The sequence below is a fragment of the Macrotis lagotis genome, chromosome 5 (assembly GCF_037893015.1).
Source record: "Macrotis lagotis isolate mMagLag1 chromosome 5, bilby.v1.9.chrom.fasta, whole genome shotgun sequence".
In the NCBI taxonomy this organism is placed as follows: Eukaryota; Metazoa; Chordata; class Mammalia; order Peramelemorphia; family Peramelidae; genus Macrotis; species Macrotis lagotis.
In genome coordinates, this window is record NC_133662.1 from 120,262,653 (window position 1) to 120,285,446 (window position 22,794).

The window sequence follows — 22,794 nt, forward strand, 5'->3', positions numbered from 1 at the left end:
AATATCTTATTCTTACCAGAATTTGTAAATTCTTCCCAGTAGAATATGAGCTACTTGAGACTTTGCCTTTGTATCCCCAATACATAACACTATAGTTGACTCAAGTAAGCACTTAATAAATGCTTGTTGAATTGTAATGAATTATAAACATTGTAGAGTCTTGTATAATGTTTGTTGAAGAGTTAATTATTAATATAATTTAATTGAATGGCTATAAAGATATGGTCTGATATTTTAAAAATTATAAAAACTTGTATATTCTTTTTCATAACATCAGATTCTTAAATATTGAGAGCTAGAAGTACCCTTAAAGGTCATCTAGTCCATAAGTGTCAAATATAGCCTAAAACACTTTTGAGTACTGCCTGAACCATAATGAAATATAATTGGGAAACATTTGACAAACTAAAGACACAATAAAATAGACAACACTATTTTTGAAACTGTCAATATGTGGCATATTGATCTAATCAGACACTTTTATTCTCATCTTTTCATCAAGGATCCAATCCAATAGATCCAATAAGCATTTTTTTATTAAGTGCCAGTTATGTGCCAGACACCGTGCTAAGCATTGGGTATACAATTAATAACCTCCATCAAGGAGGTTATAATCTAATATGTGGGAGATGATACACAAGAAGAGGTAAGAAAGTGGGGAGAGTGACCCTAAGGGTACCCAACATGGAAGCATCTTGCTCCATGGAGCTGAAATAAGGCAGAGCAGCAGATACAATATGGTGGATACTACTTATACATGTATATACCATCTGAAGTGATTTATATACAGGGGTGAGGGAGGCTTTATAACTGTACAGCTAATTATGGGGTTAGCTTCAGATTCCATTTGCCCTGGTCCATGATAAACAAGTTGAAGCTAAAAATCAGAAGTTTTGGCAACTATGAGACATCTTAGTCCAAAGGAAATACTAATTCTCATGAATTTAAGTTCTCACTGGATCTGGAGTTTGCATACTGTTGGTTTGTTCCAAATTCAGATTTTCTGGGTGCTCATCTGTGAACTGACCCCACCAGCTGCACAATCTATTCAACATTCTTAGAGGCCATCTTTTGCTTTTTTGTTATCTCTGGAATACCAAGAATCGGCAAGAAAGACCTTTGGGTAAAACAAAACTGAGAAGGCTATTTACATTAGTGACAAATTCATTGTATAATAAAACTCAGATCAAAACAGAACTACCCAGTCTAAATCTAATGTTTCCATTCTTCCCACCAACAGACTGATAATAATCCCTCAGGACTGATAAAGTGATTACCATAGGGTAGAGTTCTTCAACCCATTTTTGCCACCACTCTGGACAGATTCACCCTTGATTATGATATAACTTTATTTGCTTTGTGATTTTATTCTGAAGTGCTCTTCAGTTCTATTATTATTATTATTGTATTATTTTCTTTTTTAGATTTTTGTAAGGCAATGGGGTTAAGTGGCTTGCCCAAGGCCCCACAACTAGGTAATTATTAAGTGTCTTGAGGCTGCATTTGAACTCAGATCCTCCTGACTCCAGGAGTGCTTTATCCACTGTGCCACCTAGCTGCCCCATTTCGATTTTATTATTAAAGAAACCACCTGAATTTGTTTCTAAAGCAAAAAAAAAAGAAAAAGAAAGACTCTTGATTTCCTGTTGACATTAACCACCTTGCGTATATAAATAAGACCTTCTGTCTTGGTCTCCCTCTAGTTTCTATTTGTTAGAAATGTATCTCATTTTAAATAGAAGTCATTCTCTCTGAGGAATATAAGTTCCCTGAAGACAAAGGGATGGTTTTGTTTTTGTTTTGTGTACACACACACACACACACACACACACACACACACGTAGATCACAGGGCCTGGTATTTAACTATCCATAAATCTTATAGGAAATAAAACTGGCAATTTTCAAAGGAAGAAATACAAGCTGTTTGAAACACAACCACAAATGGCCATGAAAGTGACTGAAGCAGGCCCTGTGGAATGCTTAGAACTTGGTCAGTCTTCAAAGACTCCAAGGTTATCTGCTGTATCCTGGGCTATCATCATCCTAACTCTTGTCCTTTCCCTCAGATTCAATGACTCAGGAAGAGAGAGTGAGGCTCCTGACATTAGGAGACTTCGCCTCACTTAAAATCAGTGCATCACACACAAGATATCAACTGTGGTGTCATTGACCCTCTTTGAAAATGTAGGACCAACAACAACAATAGATATTTAATAAACTGGTTGATTGAATTAGAAAGAAAATAGATACATGGGTGAATGATAGATGATGTCATCTCAGTCCCCTTCTTGGTGGGGAGTGGAGGTGGGGGGCTACTAATACTGCAGGTTTGTAACATTTTCATTCTGTTGAAACCAGCCTCTTTTGGGGATATTTTGAAAATCAAGCCAAATGTCTTCATAATTATACAGTCAGCATAGATTGCTAGTGTGTGCAGATGGGTAGATTTAGTTGATTTCCCTAAATTCATCTTAAGTGTCAAGCCTTGTGTGTATAGATCTCATATCTAAAAAGTATCATTTAATATTGTGTTTTTGTTCATAGTTAGCCTTTATTGGGATTTGATTTTTAATTGTTCTAAACAACCTTTCTGAAATTTTCTTCTTCTCCCTTAAAAAAAGCAATACAATGTATATAAGAAATACTTATTTTGATTGAAAGTTGTTTCCTCAAATGTTAATATTAATTCAAATTATTGTAGCAATTTAAGGTTAACCAGAAGCTTTCCTTAGAACAATCCTGTGAAATAGGCAATTTTCTTCATTTTATAGATGGTATACTTTTAAAGGATCTGTAACTTTACCACAATTACTCAGAGTATCTGAGACAGAATTTTATCTCATATCTCTTGGGTTAACTCCAGTTACCTTGATTTTTGTATTGTCACTGGACTTTGATGACACTAGAAGAGAGTGTAAGGCTGATAACTTGACTCAACTTTGTCTCACTTAAATCCAATTAACACAGAAATCAAGATATTTTCCTATAATATCATTGGTCCTCTTTGAAAAGAAAGGATGAACAACTATGATCCCATGTCTCTTGTCCAGGATAGCATCTCATCTTAAGCAATGAATTGAGGTGTTTCATAATAGAGGGGTTATCAATTTATCTAAATTTGAGTGCCACTTGGATGAAAGTTATTCATTTGCTCTGAATGTGTTGAAATGCATAAAAGTGGGTTCAAATTATTTTATCCCAAAATAATATTTATAAAGGTCACTGAGGTTTTATTTGAAAATTATGGAAAGAAAAGTTTTCCAGTACCATCATTTGATGACACATTTTAGAAAGGTTAAAGCGTAGGAATAAGAGTAGCGAGAACCTTTCTGAACATCTGCATTTGATTTGTACTAACTTGTTCTGGAAATAATGAGGTAGTAAGAAGGTGTGACTGATTGGTGATTAGTTAGCTGTGGCTTTGGGAAGCAAATAAACTCAGGAAATACTCTTTTATATTCTATCTCATCTGTCTGGGGAAGAAAATAGCTGAACTTCTTCAAAGGTCATATAATTTCCTTTGCTGGGAGCAGGCAGAGAGCTTTGTGTGATGGACAGGGCAAGGCACTGCCTATCTGGAGATATGTTCTGGTTTCAGATGTATAACTAAATAACTGTCTGACTTTGAATGAGTCCCTTCACCTTGTTGGACTCTTTATTTCTCATTTGTAAACAAAGACTAAACTGGATTATCTTCAACTTCTCTGACAACTCTGAAATTTCCTAAATCTAATTTAATTTTTTCCTCAAACTTTTTTTCTGACAAGTGCATAAACCTCTCAATTTGGTGTCTTCTCTTATATTTTTATGATTCTGTGATATACTTTATTTTTTAAATATCAAAAAATGGGATGATGTTTGTGCTATTATGCTTTTCATTCTAAAAATGACCAATAACTTCAGAAAATCTGCTTAAATTTTTTTGACCCTCCCTTTGTACCAGAGAATAATTCTGGATTTTTTCTTTATCTTTTACAGGATTTTATAAGTTCCTTAGTGCAAACTTTGAGCTAAATATTTGGTCATAGGCTCTGTGTCATCTGTTGCCCATAATATCATCTATGATTTCTGCAAAATCCTCCCAAAAATCCCATATAATTTTCTCATGTAGACCCACTAAGTATCAAAACTGTGATAAGGGAAGTTGTGATGTAGAAGGAATACCAGTATTTGAAATGTTTTGCACATATTTGTTTCTTGGTTGTTTCCTTCCATTTAGGGTATTCCTTCTATGTGCTTGCATTATGTAAGGAAGGCTGAAGCAGATTGTAGATATATTTGTTTTAAATATGGTATAACAGAAGGAGTATGGACATAGGATTTACTAATCTTGGGTTCCAGTTTTGTCTCTGTAACTGTTAGACTTTGGAAATATTCATGTTATCTTGTCTGTGCTTCTGTTTCTCAATTCATAAAATTGAGTGAATAATTATGCCTATATATCTCTCTACTTTGCAGTTAGTACAAGGATAAAATATAGTCAGACTCTTAGAGAAGAAAAACTGGTAAATCAAATATGGCATTATTAGTGTTGCTTTTATTGGGACAGGGCTTAAAAGCTATGTCTTTTACTGTCTTCTCATAGCCCGTTAAATTCATAACCCCAGTGCATCTGTGATATGAGCATATCTTTTTCTCATACTGTAATTTGATATCTATCAATCCTTCATATAACCAAGTACTCAATTTTCTGGTTTATCCTTAACTAAAGACAATATAATAGAGCAGGAAGAATCTTGCATTTGGAGTTGAAGAACTTGATTTCCAATCCTACCTCTGCCACTTACTATTTGTATTTGCATCTAGGTGGGGCAGAGGATAGAATACCAGCCCTGAAAACAGGAGGACCTGAGTTCAAATTTGACCTCAAACAATTGACCTTGGGCAAGTCATTTAATCCTGATGGTCTCATATCCAGGACCATCTCCAGTCATTCTGATTCATATCTGGCCATTGTATCCAGATGGCTCCAGGAGAGAAAGTGATGCTGGTGTCTTAGCACAGCACCCCCCCCACTCAAATCCAATTCACATACTTGTCATGAAATCACCTTGCTGATGTCATCTTCTTTTTTGAGGACAAAGGACAAACTCCATCATCATCTGTATTAGAAAGGATCGTATCTAGTTCAACTTTTTTCATTTTACAAATGAGTAAATCTGTGATCCTGTGACATTTATGTCCTCCTTTAAGTAATTAGCAATCCTTTCAACCTGTTATACAATTACTTTTCATATCACTTAAGCAAGAATAAGTCCTGTGTAAAGAATCTATATTACGCAGTAGAAACAAGGTATATATCCAGGGAAATAACTATTCTGATAAAGCTCCTTGAGAGCAGGAACTATCTTTTTCTTTGTACGCCCATTGTAAAGTCCCTGGTACATAACTGTTTAATTGATGCTTATTGATTGACAAATATATCAGCATTATCTTGTAGAGCAGAAGAGCCTAACATTTAGATGACCATATTTGTTAAGTAGTTCAGCAGGTCTAGAATTTTGTCTTTCCAGCTATTTCATTCATAGATGTTTCCTTTTTGAATGTCAACTGGTCCTCTGACAACTGACACACCATCAATTGCCACATCCATTCTTCAACTCTTTTCTACTTGGTAGGATCTGCCAGAACTTTAATTCCATTTAACTCTGGAGTACACAGGATAATTTCCACATGATAATTAGGCAATAGGATATAATTTTAGTGGATGACTTTTGGGGGGGAGAGATCTAGATCTCTGATTCCTTTGACTTAGGGAATTCCTAGTGATAAAACTCCTTTTACCATTGCAGATCACCAATTGCTCTGCAATGTATGATCTTAAAGACTATCCTGGGCCATTGAGGAGTTAAGTGCCTTGCCCAGGGTCACTGAACTAGTAATATATGTCAGAGGTTTGACTTAATCCTAGATCTTCCCAATTTCAAGACCAGATATCTTTCTAGGATATAATAGAATGAAAACCACTTTTAAACAATTGTTTTTCTTTGTGCTATGTTATAATCACTAAGGAAAAGAGATGTAAGGTCATATACTAAGAGAGTCAAGAGAATAATTATTGCATCATTTAAGGAGAGTTGGAAGGAAGAAATTTTTTAGTAAAACATACCTGAGGATTATTGAGCCCATAGACTTCAGGAGAGTTGAATTATATAAAGAAAATATATCATATTTGCATTAATAGATTTTATATCTTTCCATTCTGAATATTAGGTCAAAATGCCACAGCCCAGAAAGACAATTTGACAGATGCCTTGCTGTTGAATCTCTTTTCAAAGATAGTGGCAAAATGGAGATTATAGGGAAATAACCTCTGACTCCACAACACAGGAAGAAATTACCTGCTCTGAATGGTGCCAGTATGTCTGGATGTAACTGTAATATGTATTTATTTCTCTACAGTAAAGGGAGGTAATTGGGAGAGTTTGGGCTCATTAGATTTGAGTAAATTTGTTATCTCATCTGATCTGGAGGAAGCAGAAAAAGGAAATGCCCAATTCTAAAAACAGGGACTTTAGAGATATTATGGTTTGGATAAGGGGAGGAACAGAAACTAGAAAATAACTGCATATCCTATAAAATCATACAGGCAAACTTTCTGTGACTAGAATTTAGTGAAATGTGAATCAAAAATCTGGTTTAGGTAGAGGAAGGTTTAGGTTTTTTAAGGGAGGGGGTTAGGGTTTATATTTTAGGAAGAAGACAGAAGAGGTTCTCTCTGATTTCTTGGTCAGAGTCCTTTTGAAAAACTTCTAATAATTCCTTAGTTAAACTAAGGAGGGATGAAAAGTTTATCCTAATATAGGAAAAACTAGTTCCCATAAAAAGTTATTTTCCCTTCTCCCTCAAAAAAAAAGCAACCAAAATAATCCAACTAAAATGTAGGTTAACAGAAGTATTATGAGAAAAAGAAGTTCAAAGAGCCAGGAATCAATTTCTTGGCTTTTTTTTTTTACTCCACATACAGTCAGTTCTTTCCTTTTTTATCTCTAGGGTTAGCAAACTAGAGTTAGATGTGGTGGAAATAATGACCCTTACATTGCTAGAGTACAGGGAGAGTTAATGGAACTGGGGACGCAGCGAAAGTAGGAATTAGCGACATATATATATATATATACAGAGAGAGAGAGAGAGAGAGAGAGAGGCCAGAACTAGGTTGCATTATGGCAGCTAGTTAGTATCCTGCTTTGCCTTAGTGAATCATGACACAGATAACCTTTCTACCCTAGCTAGTTGAAATAATAATCAGGAAACTGGCCCAACCCATTATAGTTATGTCCCAAACAACAAGTTTTAGAGAAAACTTTCAAACTATGTAAATTTTCAGTTCTCATGGGAAGAAATACATTTACAGTAGTCTAGGGAAACATTCTTGATAGAGCTGGTCAAACTCCAATTGGTATCAATGAATTAGTATCAATGACTCCACAGTTTTAAGGATACCATCTAGGAAAAGGATTTTTTGGCCTGATGTGTGTGAACTTGTTTTTTAAAAATATTTTGATAACTATATTTCCATTTAATTAGTTTCCTTTGTACTCCTATGGACTTTATTTTGTGTATTTAAAAATTTAGGGTTAGAGTCAGGAGGTACTTCACCTAACCAAAGGGCTCTATGACACAAAATAGGGACATACCCATTAAATCTCACAGTGCTTCTATATGAATGATCTAGAAGGATCATAGGACCTCAAAGGATCTCAGAATCTATCTAGTCCTATCCTAACCTCTTATACATAAAAGAAGGAAACTCAGTTCCAGGAAGATTAAGTGCACTGCCTAAAGGGGAAGGAAGTAAAAGTCATAAAGTCCCATTATTATCAAATTTTCATAAACCATGATGCAGTGTTTAAGTTGGGGAGGAATTCACTTTCTTCAGAGTTTCCTCCTTCACAAGTACTCACCAATGATTCAGATGTTGAACTGTTACAACTTTAAAAAAATTAGTTCCAAGAGCCACAGTAGAGAACAGAAGAACCCTGCTTTTCCTTTCAAATCCAGAACAGAACCAGGAGAGCAGGCAACACAAATGTATACTTACACCCCACCTCCTTCCTTTTCTTCATTTGTCTTTTCCTTTGTTTTTTTTCCCCCCTTCATTTTTTTTTGTCTTAACCCTCCTCTCTTACGTGTTCTTTACTTTCACCTTCACCTTTAGTCTTCTTCACACACCTAAATTCGCTCTGGTCATTTAGACCTAAAATGGTTACAGACTAGATAAGTTTAGGTCTGAAAATTTTCGGGACTTCATTTCATTATTCACATCTATGTGTGTGCTTTCTTTTATCATTGCAGCCAATGTGTTGTGAAAATAACCTCACAGATAACCAGACATAACCAGACTCAAATCTTTTTATTTCTGGATACCATATTCCTTTTCTTCATTCCCACTTCCCACACAAGACTTAGCATGGGAGAACTATTTCTTTTGGCACTTATGATATTGGTACATTGAAATTTTGGAAGTGCTAGACACCACAGAGTTTGCATCCAAAAGTTAAATTCTATTTAGTACTGTTATCTCAAATTTTTCTCATTAAGTGAATCATAAATGTTTCAAAACAAAAGAAATTTTTTCTTTGAAATATTAAAAAATGTAGCAAAATATTATATTTGTAATATATATTTAATATATACATAATTCACCAGAATTTAATCTAACATCCCTGTATGTGTCTAATTGTTTTGATCTAATTGCTTTATTTTGGAAATAAACCAAAAGGAAGATGTAGATTAGATTACAGAGTAAATTTAATTCTTAGTGTTCTTTCTGATTATGGAAACCATTTTTTTCTTGCTCATCAGCCCCTCTTTTTTAATAATTGAAAACTACTGTTCATTATTTACATAAAACTGTCTCTCTGGTCTGCTTTCTATAACCTTTACCCCCTTAGGAATTTTAGGAATTCTGACTTTCCTCTGGGGTGGGGTGGGGGGATTGCAAGCTTGTTTTATCCCAGATGTGGGACACAGTAGAATAAGATTTTTTTTTAACATGACTGCATTCAAACAGACTGTCTTTTAACCTGCAAGTAAATCTTATATTAAAATCAGTTTTTAGACTAACAAATTTTAGATTTACTATAGGTAAGAATATATATATGGATTGGTTTACATTTTCACCTAACTAAATTGCACTCTTATTCTATGAGCAAAATTGTAAAAATAAGCAACTCCTTAAAGTAATAAGGAAAAAAATGCTAGTGTATTCTATGGCCAATGTGTTCATATTTGGGAATATGTCATATATATGTATATAAATATGTGTGTACATATGTATGCATCTCTATCTCTATACCTAACTATCTATCCTTTTCAAAGATCTGTTAGAATAAGAGGTAAGCAAGGATCATTATCCCAGGGCAAAACTCATTGGCTTTCCAAATCTTTTACTGCATTGATATCTTTATCTGCCACTGGGGCAAAGTTTTGAGAGATGCTGAATTCCTTTTTATTAATCAATAAACATTTGTTAATTGCCTTCCATGTGGCAGGCACTTTGCTAAGCACTTGGGATGCAAAGTAATGATGCAAAAGAAAGTCCCTGCTCTCAAAGAGTTTATAATCTAATGGAGAAGATAATATGCAAACAAATATATGCAAAGAAAGCTGATATAGGGGCTGCTAGGTGGAGTAGTGGATAAAGCACCGGCCTTGGAGTCAGGAGTACCTGGGTTCAAATCTGGTCTCAGACACTTAATAATTACCTAGCTGTGTGGCCTTGGGCAAGCCACTTAACACTGTTTGCCTTGCAAAAACCTAAAAGAAAAAAAAAAGAAAGCTGACATAAGTTAAATAGGAAATTTAGGTAAGGCACTAGAATTTAGAGGGTTTGGGGAAGGATTTCACTAAAAGACAGAATTTTGTTGGAACTTAAAGGAAGTCAGGGAGGACAATAAATAGGCTGCAGCAAAATATCAGAGAGAATATTCAGAACTAAGAGATGGAGTATCTTCTTTGTAGAACAGCTGGAAGTCAGGATTAACTGAACTGAAAAGTACTTGTCAGGAAGCAAGATGTAAGAAGATTAGAAAGTCTTCTTATTTTTGGCCCCCTTTTGCTTCTTCTGTTGAACTGGTCTTTCTGTCCATTGCTTCACATTAATCATGATTTAAATTTAAATTTTGCCCATTTAAATGCTTAAAGATTTATTTATTCAAAATATAAGAGAAAAGTTAGAGAACTTTCCCACTTTATCTTCTAAAGCAATTATGCTATCATTGAAGTAGCATGAGATTTTATTATAAGGGAAAAAAAACCTTCCAGTATGAGAAATTATCTAAGGGAAAATAAGATGAAATTTCTCTTATTGTTTGTGCAGTATTATTTTCCTAATTATAGATAGTGATTTCTTGAATGAAAATGCCTGTATTTAATTAGTGTTTTTGCTTGACTCTAATTTTTAGAGATAGGATTCATTAACCATCAGTAAACTTTCTCAAATATTCTTTACTTCTAATTTGAATCTTTATATTATTAGAGGAATCTATGTTGAAAACATTTTCTCTTCAAAACTCAGGACTAAGTAGAATCACTTTAAAAAATATATAAAACTATTATATATGTTTCCCACCATGCCATGCTGATTTCTCTTTGTTTTTCTCCTTCAGGACATTTCGAAGATGGTTTGGCTGCCTTTGAGACTTGGAGATCTGATGCCATAATGAGGACTCACACACGGGGGGCTCCCAGTGTGTTTTTCATACATCTCTGTTATTTTGTGACAGCCTATATCACCGACGAGAACCCTGAAGTCATGATTCCCTTCATCAATGCCAACTATGACAGCCACCCAATGTTATATTTTTCCAAGGGGGAAGTGGAGGAGCTGCAGCGGCGGGCAGCAAGTACACATCGGCACATTGCTGCTCGGTTGACTGAAGCAGTGCAGATCATGCTGTCCAGTCCTTTAGAGTATCTTCCTCCTTGGGATCCCAAGGATTACAGTGCAAGGTGGAACGAAATCTACGGCAACAACTTGGGTGCCTTAGCAATGTACTGTGTGCTGTATCCTGAGAACATTGAAGCCCGAAATATGGCCAAGGATTACATGGAGAGGATGGCTGCTCAGCCTAGTTGGTAGATTTTTGTCCTTTTATTGTTCTTTTTTGTATAAATGCTGATTTTGCAAAGGAATCATTGAATTTGAGCTCTAGCTAAAGGGCTAAAAATTGAATTCTCACATACTTTTTTGCTTTCCATGAGTTTGAAAATTGCACAGCAGTCCTAGTGTACTTTACCCTAATATAAAATATAAAATAATATTTAATAAAATTTATTAAATTTAACATAAATATTTAATATAAAATAATATTTAGTAAGGCCCTCTCATTTCACATATCCCCTAAATGGGTTCCCCCTAAATGGATCACTACTAGTTGCAGCCCTTCCTGCCATGAGAATATAGGTTCCTCAAGCTGTTATCAAGTTTGAGTCAGTCTGATGTTTTAGAAGCTTTTATGATTAAAATTAAAATATTTAGATATAAACTAGCCAAGAGAAGCTGTATAGCATAGTAACAGTAGCTAACAATTATATAGAGGTTTAAGGTTTACAAAGGACCATCTATGATCTTATTTTTGTCTTCACAACAACCTTGTGAAGTAGGTCCTATTATTATCTTCATTTTATAATTGAAGAAACTGAGGTTGAGAAAGATGAAGTGACTTGCCAAAGAAAGTCAGACAGAAAGAAAGAAAGGAAGGAAGGAAGGAAGGAAGGAAGGAAGGAAGGAAGGAAGAAAGAAAGAAAGAAAGAAAGAAAGAAAGAAAGAAAGAAAGAAAGAAAGAAAGAAAGAAAGAAAGAAAGAAAGAAAGAAAGAAGGAAGGAAGGAAAGAGAGAAAAGAAAGAAAAAGGAAAACAAGAAAAGCTAGTGAATCACTAGACAGCCAGTTTGTGTCTCAGGTGGGATTCAAAATCACATCTTCCTTACTTCAAGTCCATCTCTCTGCGCATCACCTCACTGCCTCTAAAGAAGTTTGACCTTTTCAGTCAGGAAGACCCCTCTCCCATTTCTGATTCATATTTGTTCTATGATCCTAGGGTAATCAATTAATAGTACTGTCAGAAGGACACACACAGAGCAATTATTGAGTACTTGCTGTGTATTCTAGGTATTATACTAAGCATTAATGTACAAATAGAAGCAATTTAAGATAGTCCTTGCCTCTGGAAACTTTAATTCTAATAGAAGATGATATATAAAGAGCTGTGGGGGTAAGGATACCTCCACATGGTAAGGAGACTGCAGAAGCCCAGTTCCAAGACTCATCTCTCAGAACCAGTGATGCCGGGTGGTGGGCAAGTTTCCTGTGGAGTAGAGAAGAGAGAGAGGAGAGAGAGAGAGAGAGAAAGAGAGAGAGAGAGAGAGAGAGAGAGAGAAAGGCAGGAAGGAAGAGAAGGAAAAGAAGGGAAGAAAGGAGAAAAGGAAGAAAGGAACAAGAAAAGGGGAAGAAAAGTAAGGGAAGAAAAGGGGAAAAAGAAAGGAAGAACCATGGAGGAGGAACATGAGAAAAATTTTCAGAATTGAACATATAAATATTATAATATTTACCTAGAATGGTTGTCCTTTTCTATAGCAGGCATAATTTAGGTTATCATAGCTCTAATTTGATGTAATATGTATTCAGACTGGAACACTGAGGTAGCTTTTTTTTTTTAACAGTGAATGAAACCAGACAAAGAGGTCTTATTTAGCTTTTCTGACAGTTGATGACAAGGAGGAATTGAAAGTCACTATTACACATGCACTCATATCATCAAAAGGTGGTTCGCTATTATGTAATTTAATTCTAAAATTCCTAATTGTGAATGAACAGCTTCTCCCTTATTCAGTTAAGAAGGACATTGAGAGCAGCCAGGTGGAGCACTCACCCTGGAGCCAGGAGGACTTGAGTTCAAATTTTATTTCAGATACTTGATCCTTACTAGTTGTGTGACCTTGGGAAGTTTTTTAACCCCATTGCCTCACAAAAAAAAAAAAAAGGAAGGAAGACATTGATTGCTCAAAAGGTGATAAAATGACTTTAATTGCTAGTCTTAGTAGTTCAATCAATCAACCATCTATTAAATACTTTGAGGGGGGCTGGCAAGGCAATGGGGTTAAGTGACTTGCCCAAGGTCACACAGCTAAGTAGGTATTGAGTGCCTGAGATCACATTTGAACTCGGATCCTCCTGACTCCAGGGCAGGTGCTCTATCTACTCTACATACTCTCTATATGTTAGAAAAACAAATTCAAAATAAAGAAAAAACCCACTCTCAATGACTATTGTAAACTATAAGCTATATGACATTTTTCTTTAGCAATGAAATTGTATTTTTTCACTTGATGGTACCAGGAATGCAGATTATTTTTTACAACATTTTTTTTAAAAGCCAGCAATACATTTAGGTTTGTAACAAAAAGCATCTTGCCAGATGTCAGAAAGGTGAAAGGGAGTATTATGCAAGTTTCCTGACTAATTTTTGCCAATATCTGGTTAAGAGCCCTGTTTGCTCATAAATCTGGAAGAGTTTCCTGGAACTTTATGAGAGGGAAAAACTTATGGTAAGATTAACTTGAAATTCAAATCAGAGACAAATAGTCAAACTGTTTTGTTCATTAAAATAAGATTATTTTGAAAGTTGTAGTTATTTTAGCCTCAAAGATTTTGCTTGAATTCAGTGTATATTTGTAGGGGTTTTTATGGTTCAGCATTAATTCTAGTATTTCCCCCAGAAGAAAGAATATGTTTTCAGTCTGTATTTGGAACAAACATTTAAAATATGCAACTTAGTGGAATTTCCACTTGGGGAAGTCAATTAATCAAATTTACTTGTCCCAGTGGGTGACTGGGGGACATTTGTCATTCTTAACTGTCTGTGGCCTTTATTTCAGGATCCATTTTACACAGATATTAACTTTCAAAGAGTTTATAAAGATAAGTAATTTAGCAGATGACTGACTTCTTAAAGATAACAATGAAAACATTCTCAAATAATAGTTGCAATAGAATGTTTTTTAATTTTTACTAGTAAAAGAAGAGGCTGCTCTGAAAGACCTTTTTTAAAAGCATTTTTTGTCAGTACTGAAAAATTAAGACCATTTTATAAAACAATGCAACTTTAAAATATAGTACAAAAAACATAGAAATATATAAATAACCTCAAATATATGTTCTCACTAGAGGAGTAGATATTTCCTGTGGTATGAGTGAAAGCAATTAAAAAGTGCTAGTTTTGACCTAATTGCTAAAAGTTCAGATTCATACATTACTAGAAGCACATTGCAATTCACTTATGAATAAGGAACAGGTTTGTTGACCTGCTCAAGGAAGACTTTGATGAAAGTAGAAATCATAAAGAACTTCCATGAGTAGTTGATCCAGCCCATACCTTTCCCCTTTCTCCTCTGCAGCCCTCCCAAAAAGGTCTAGAACAACAGAAGTAACAAATGGTCATCCAATCTTTGTTTGAAAACTCCCAGTGAGGGAACTCAACATTTTCTGAGGAAGCTCATCTCACTTGGAGGAGACTTCAATTGTTAGGGAAGGGATTTGTTTATTTGTTTGTTCCTTCTCTGATATCAAACTCAAATTTTATTCCTAGCCTGTTTCTGTCTTTTGAAACAAAGCAGAGGAAGCCTATTCCCTAGTAGAATGTAGATGTGGTTTTCTGCTTTTATCTTTTGTTTTAAATTACAAAGCAGTGGTTTGTTAGTATCAAACAAGTTCTCTTTGACTTGACCTTCCTGGAGCAGGGTCAGAAATTTAATGTTATCCTCACAGAAGTCAGTGTGCTTACAAATGGATAAACAGTTCTCCCTCCTTTCCAGCTTGGGAAGTAACTGTAGTACACAGAATATTAGTTATTAAACATTTTGTCTTAGTTAGTACTGCTGAGGGATTGTGTTTTTAATAGCTTGGTGGAAATTTCAGAGAAACAGTATAACTTAATAATAGAGTACCTGCTTTGGAGTTAGGAGCCTCTGACTCAAACTAGTTATATGACCCAGGGCAAGTCTCTTAATCTATAAATTTTCCCAATAGGTTTCTAAAATCTCAAGCCAAAATATATTTGTTAGTCTACATTGGTAAAGGAGTTTCCTCACCAGGAATTACATATACTCATGAAATGGCAATCCTGTAGAAAATAAAACATGCAAAATTTAATTTCAAAACAACCTTGCTAGATCTATAATCTTTTTATATTCTGTTTTGCAATTTGACTTTTTATTGAATAATCTTTTACTATCCCAATAGTTGCTGTTGATTGAAAGATGAGAAAATCAAACAATAAGTGATTCATCATAACTAAAATATAAATTTTGATGTTTTTGGTCTAATTCACCATGTGTATATGTTAGTTTTCTTATAGCACAAGTGTTAGTTTTCTTATAACACCATAGATGGGTGCTACCTGTCTTCTTTGATACTAGTTGTAGGATTTGAGTATATATTATTTGATTCCAGAATGATTAATATGAAGCCTGATTTCCCTAAGAGAAAATAATTCTCTTTATTGGAACAATAGCATAAATAATTTATATTAGAAATACAGGATGTTCCAAAAGTTTTAGTGTAATCTTAAACTGACTAAAACTTGAAATTACATTGTCTTTTGAAACATATTTTGCTAGATATGGTGGCACAAGACCATAATTCCTCCTTTTTTGTTTTGTGTGTGTGTGTGTGTGTGTGTGTGTTTTGCAAGATAATGGGGTTAAGTGACTTGCTCAAGATCATACAGTTAGGTCATTATTAAGTATCTGAGGGCAGATTTGAACTCAGGTCCTCCTGACTCCAGGACTAAAACTGCCCCTATAATTCCTTCTTAGGAGAGAGGTGTAGGAGTCAGGATCTGAGGCTGGCAGATTTCCTAATGAGAGAGAGGCTGCTCAGTGGTTTTGAGGTGCTAGAGCCCTGGAGTCAAAAAAAAAAACCTGAATTCAAATGTGATCTCAGACACTTTACAGCCACTAAAACCTGTTAGCATTAGTTTCCTCATCTGTAGAATGAGCTAGAGAAGAAAAATGGCAAGCCAGCCCACTATCTTTGCCAAGAAACCCTATGGACAGTATTGGCATTCTGTGATCTGTGGAAATCACAAAGACCTGGACACAACTGAACAAAAACAATTCCCATTCACACACTATGTTAAGCCTTGGTAATGACTCTGGTAACTCTGGGAGTAGGGGTCAGCATGTTGCCTAAGAAGAAGCAAACTGATCCCGAGTGGAAATATAATAGATTAAAAACTCCCAAGCTAATCATTAGTTGGATGTGAAGAGTAGCCCTACATTTTGGGCAAGAAAGAGACATACAACCTAAAAATAAATAAATAAACAAATAAACGAATGAATGAACGAACAAACGAATGAAAAAATAAATAAATAAATGCCTAAGTAGATGAATCAATAAGAAAATAAATAGATGGATAGATGGACAATTAAATAAGCAAATAAATGGATAAACTGAATGAATTAAATAGTAAATAGATACATTTATTTTACTTATTACTACTGAGTCATGGTCACATACTTCCCTTAAAAAGATAAATTGAGTTGTTGAATTGAAAGACCCAATTCACTATTTCCAAAACCTAAGACCTCCTTTGTATTTCTGCAAATGCTCATTAGGGTGGGAAATACTGAAGTGTAATCTTTAAGAAAGGGAATATCAATGTTCTTTATATCAATAGATATATAAATAAAATATCAGATGAGGATATGTCTGGTTTTGCCATACTCTCCTATAAAAGGTCACTTTCATCATACATAATATTTTTACTCATAGCCATATATCATTTTGGTTGGGTATATGTGTTTTTGATTTTGTTTTGATATAAAAAAAATTATGCTTTTACTGGTATGGAGAATACTGATTCAGAAACTTCTGATAGTGTTTTAGGTCAAGTACTCCTTTCTCCCTAATAATCTTGGAGCTACTTGGCCTAATGAGAGCTTAAATAACTTGCCAATTTTCAAATAGCAAGTAGATGTCAGAGGCAAGATTGGAGTCTAGGTCCTTCCAACTCCAAGGCTTGCCCTACTGGTATGTATGCTCAAAGAAGATGAGTTTCTGATTTGCAAGTTCATATTTTCCTTTGGGAAGTGGAGTAGTTTCTTGTATTATTACTCAAACATCTGTTCAACACATAAAAGTTTCACACTGACTTTATTTTCTTCAAATTTCCAAGAGTGATCCATTGGGCATTTTCTTTATGAGTACAGGGTAATACCAGCAAAAGAAACAAAGGGGATATACAGTGATTTGCATTCTTGTCAAGCAAAAAATCCAAACACATCTGGGAAATACATGTACCAAAAAAAGTCTTATGAATATGTTATATTTCATATGAGCTTTTGGTAATTCAATAACTAATATAACATTTGTCCCCAGATAAAAACAAGTTATGTACTTCAATATTACAATTAACCCTATCAAAAGGTCATTTATTTTAGTTGTCATTAAAAAAATTCTCTTTTTAAACACACGTGCTTAAAAAAGAATTCAAAAGGCTGCTGTTTTGTAAAAAACAATGACCTTTTTGTATGTCCATCTAGTAAAACTTGGACTGTAGAGTAAAAAAGGAATTTGTTCTGATAATTGTGAAAGTGATAATGATGATTTAAGAAATCACCTCTTTCTTGGGTCATAAGCAGAGGTAGCTCTTTGTGGTTCTGTAGAAGCCTTTTAATTGGTTATTACAAGCACATATTATTACTATTTTCCAGAATTATATAGACAAACTTGTGGCATCTCTGTGTTTGCTTCAGTACATCAGCCTTTCCAAGGATTGCAGTCTTTTCTGTTCCTTTCCCTTTACAAGTCCTAATTCACAGAGCTACTTTATCAGATTAGAAGAGATGCTACAGAGTCCAGTGGAATTAAATATATAGTATTTCTCTTTTATTTTTTGGAGAGCCCTAACTTGGCCTAAGACTCTATTGTTTGATACTCTGATGGATCCATGGTTTCGTATCTGTGAGTATACCCTACCCAAATTCCTTCTCATATCTTTATACCCATGATTCTTATTCTTGCCTTTCCATAAATACTCCATTGAAGATCCTTCCAACTTTCCAAAGATTTTCCTCTAGCTCTTTAATACCAATAGGACACAATCCATTTTTTGCTACACAACTTATCTACCAGCTTTGCTGATCATACAACTTCTTGGTAATATCACATGTCATTTCTCTCATGCAAGCCATCATTGGTAAAATCTTGAAGTTACTAAGATCCACTCAAAGATAACATGGCTTTCTATTTCATTAGAGTCTATACTTCTAATCAGGATATGTTGAAGCCCAACACAGATGTGGCTTACCAGTTGTTAAATGTTCAGTATGAATACTTACATCTTAGAAATCAGTACTCTACAAATTAGTGCTTCATTTGTTATTTTGTTGATTATCTAGCCTAAAAAAGTGATAGAGAAAATGTTAACAGTGCAAACTTAAAAATGTATTGTGGGTATATGTACCCTTCCCCTTCCAGAAAGTCAGGTAAATATTCACTAGAATATCAATGCTTGGACTTTAATTTTTTAACTAAATAAAAATGGGTGGTTTTGATTTTGTTACCCCCCTTCTTTCCAAGTGATTTCATGGCTTTTGGGAGCTGAATTTAAATTTTAATTTCTTTTCAGTTCTTGTCTATAAAATTATAGGTAGGTTGACTGGATTAAATTTGGACTGGGAGACATCATGGTTCAGAGGAAAGCTCTTGTGTCAGAGTTCAAATCCAACCTTTGACTTGCCCTGCTTGTTTTAAGTCCCTATTTCCTATATCTAAAATGAGGCATTTGGACTGTGTTCCCTTCCTTTCCAACTCAAAACCTATAATCCTAAGAACTGTTTCCTCTGAACTTGAATATACATGCTGAGACCCATGAGAGAAACTAAGAGTTGAAAGAACTTAAGACCACAAAGAAGAAAATGAAATGATAACAATTAAAGGCTCAAACATATCTGTGATTTCATTTATATGCAGGTTTTCTGAGGATGAAAATTGAAACTCATACATTCATACCTGCTCTCCACCAGTAACCCACCAGAAACACTCATACCACCTGATCTTTTCTTCTTTTTCTATCGTACATGTCTCCAATAATGTCCTTTCTGGTATCAATTATCCTCATATTAAAAACAAGACCTACTATGCTTTCAATATAAGGGCGTGAGACTTTTGAGCAGTTTACTTAGGCTTCTATGGGCCTCTGAGGCTCTCTCGCTCTCTCTCTCTGGTTCCTTTGATTCTATGGGCCACTGTGGCTCTATGATTTCTTTGGTTCTATGGGCCTCTGAGCTTCCCTGGTTCCTAATTCCTAAACCACATTTTTCGATATAGGTCTCTTCCTTCTCTCCTACTTCTGCCTTGGGATTGAAGTCACCAAGATTCAAAGTACATATTAATTTAATTTAAAGGGGCTAAACTGTATTTTTCATAGAATTTTTCTGTTCAGTCTTAATAACAGTACACTCTATTCTGCCACTTTTATGGTAATAGCATAAAGGGGCTAAATAGGATTGAAGTCCATTTTGCAATTTTCATTGTGTATCCCAGGTTACAAATACACTTTTACTAAATTGCTGGATGGTGAATTCTATGCAGTAAGTTTTCAAAAGAAGTTTAAAATTGGGTGGCTAGGTGGCGTAGTGGATAAAGCACTGGTCTTGGAGTCAGGAGTACCTGGGTTCAAATCTGGACTCAGACACTTAATAATTACCTAGCTGTGTGGCCTTGGGCAAGCCACTTAACCCCATTTGTTCTTGCAAAAGCCTAAAAAACAAACAAACAAAAAAAAAGAATTTTAAAATTGAGTGCTTTTCAAAAAATGATAATATTTCATTAAATTTAGTTTTAGGTGATCTCCCTTGAGATTTTGTTAGCAGTATCTTCTGGTTTGCTTGGTGGGCTAACTTTAATTTATAAATGTGTTTTTTTCCCACATGTGGTTTCATATAATATGTGTGTGTGTGTGTGTGTGTGTGTGTGTGTGTGTGTGCACACTAAAGCTCTAATTGATGGAATTCTACATAACTGCAGCCTTCCATTAGTTTTTATTTTCAGCATTTGGGTTTTAAGTGAGGAATAGTGACAATAAAATAAACTGAACACAGGAATTTATTCCAAAATATAATTTCCAGTGTATCTCATAGGGTCAGTTCAATTTAATCTAATCCCTCACATCTTCCACATCTTAAAATATTGAGCATTTATAGCTGATGTTCAAAATGACAATACTAACATTCTCCATTTGCAGTACTTTCCTTACATTATGCCATTTGATCTTCCCATACAGGGAGAGGGGGAGGTAAAGGGAGGAGGGAGAATAATTTTTCTCTTTTTACCAGTTGGGAAATTAAGGCCCAGAGAAATTGATTCTCTGTGCAGTTTAATGAGAAATGTGCTAATATTGGAAACAAGAAACCCCTGAATTAAATCAGACTTCTAAGGATTAATTGAGTGACCTTGGGCAAGTCTCTTAATTTGTGAACCTCAGATTCCTCAATCATGAAATTGGGGAAATAATACTTATACCTACTTAACAGGGGAATAAATGTGATGATACTTGTAAAAGCTCTATAAATGTCAGTTATTATAGCTAGTAAGAGATAGTTGAAGGACACACACCTTATTCTTCTACACCTGTTTCAAATTCATTCTTTCCTCAAACTATACATCTTAAGCCCCTAGAAGATTCTGATTCATTTGCTATATATTATAAACCATTACAGAGCAACAGAATTGAAGCACATTTTAATGCTTGGAATAGCTGTTTTACAGTGGAGACAGTACAGAGCCAGGAGTGGGGAAGACCTGAGTAATTATGGATAAGTCATTTCTTAATTTCATTTTCTTCAACTGTAAAATGGGGATAATAACAGCACCTACCTCAAAGAGTTATTGTGAGGATCAAAGAAGATAATATTTATAAAAAACAGTTAGTGCTCAGCACATTACAATGATGTTTTCTCAAAGACCATGACATCAGGGAGGTGATGCCACGACAAAAACGAATTAGCTTTGAGTGAGGGGGTGCTGGGCTAAGCCACCACCCTTGCTTTCTCCTCTGGAACCATCTGGATCCAATGGCCAGATATGAATCAGAATGCCTGGAGATAGCCCTGCATTCGAGGCAATCAGGATCTGGGACCTGGCCCATAAATGACTTTATATAAACTATTATTCCTTTCCCCTAAATATTTTCATATTCCCCAAAGTTGTATAATAATAATGATGATGACTAACATTTATATAGTGACTTAAGATTTGAAAAACATTTCACATATATCATCTCATTTGACCTTGACAATAGTACCATGAAGGAGATACTGTTTTTATTCCCATATTTTTAAATGAAAAAAAATATCACAGTTTAAGTGACTTGCTCAGGGTTATGTAGCTACCAAGTATTTGTAATGGGATTTGAATTCATGACAACGTTCCATTAGACAGGTTGTCTCTCCTGCCTTTTGTCTCACATAGCCCATATAAAATATATGATTTCATCTATAGTAGATGCTATGTGGTTGAAAAATATGGTTTGAGCCATTAGTTTGCTAGCAGTTTTATCATAAACAGAATATAAATCACAGAGCAAAGAAATTACTTCACTTTGACTTTGGAGCCAGTCATCAACAGGAAATCAGGAAAACTGATTTAGGCAAATAAATTAAATTAGAGAAATAACTAGCTTTCATTCCCAATAGATTAAGAGTTTATGAGATCCTTGTAACGAATTGCAAGCCTTGGGGGTGTTGAGTGTATATCAAAAAATAATCATTGGCATACTGAGATGGACAAACTAGTGACATTCCTCTAAATATCAAGTTGAGAAATATTATTCTCCCCCCATCTCATATTGCCTGGTGGAGCACTAAATAAAATCTCAGGTAGCTGTTTCTTGAATTTTCTTAATTTTAACATTTCTTCTTCAATTAAGTCTAGGATTTAGGGGGAGATTAATATCAGAAGATTCAAAATTTGGAACTAGAATTTTAAGTAGAAAGACCAGATTTTTCTCTTATCACCTTAAAATAGTCTGGAGATCTTGGATATAAGGATTACTTTAACATCACTACAGTATTGTGTGTCAAAGCTGTAGTAGTTGACTTAAGTCATAGCCAGAAACTCAGATATAAAGGAAAAGAGATGGAGAGACAGAGACAGAAACAAAGATAGAGAAAAGTATGGTAGAACTGAAACTTTCCACATGGGAACCATAAGATCAAGACACATAAATTGCCCCAAGACATTTAACAATTTAGTTAGACTCCATGTAGAATTTGGCCCTTATTCTTATTTTTTAAAGGATATTGAGTATGTCAGAAGAGGATGACCAGAATAGCAAAAAGACTCAAAACTTTGCTGTGAAAGGAAATAATAGAATTCTTATCCTGAAGAAGAAAATAATTATGTGATTATGATCACTATCTTCAAGTGAGTATTTTATGTCAAAGAGGAATTGAATCTATTTTATTTGACCTCAGAGGGCATCAATTTGTAGAAGTTATAAAGCAACAAGATAAAGAAGAATATTCTAACAATTTTGTCCAAAGTCAGAATGGACTGACACAGAAAGTAAAAAAATTATAAACTCAGAGATAAAATGAACCTTAGAGATCATCTAGCCCTATTCATTTATTTTCTATATAGATAAGGAGTCTGATACTCAATTTAAATGACTTGCCCAAGGTTGAACAAGTAGCAAATGGTTATTGAAGGGATCAAACAGGATTTGAACCTAGATCATCTGGCTCCAAAACACCATGCTTCATGTTGCATGGGACTGAGTTGTCTAT

At 34.7% G+C, this 22,794-nt stretch overlaps 1 protein-coding gene across 3 annotated transcripts in view; it reads left to right on the top strand.

The window, feature by feature from the left end:
- The window catches only part of DSE (dermatan sulfate epimerase), a 98,098-nt gene that overhangs the window by 32,233 nt on the left and 43,071 nt on the right, over positions 1–22,794 (top strand). For 2 of the 3 annotated variants that reach the window (XM_074187408.1, XM_074187409.1), the window contains exon 2: positions 10,613–11,081. In XM_074187408.1, coding sequence (XP_074043509.1) covers positions 10,613–11,081 — 469 coding nt within the window. Of the gene's footprint in view, positions 1–10,612; positions 11,082–22,794 lie in introns of those variants that run through there. The other variant, XM_074187411.1, reaches the window with a different exon arrangement.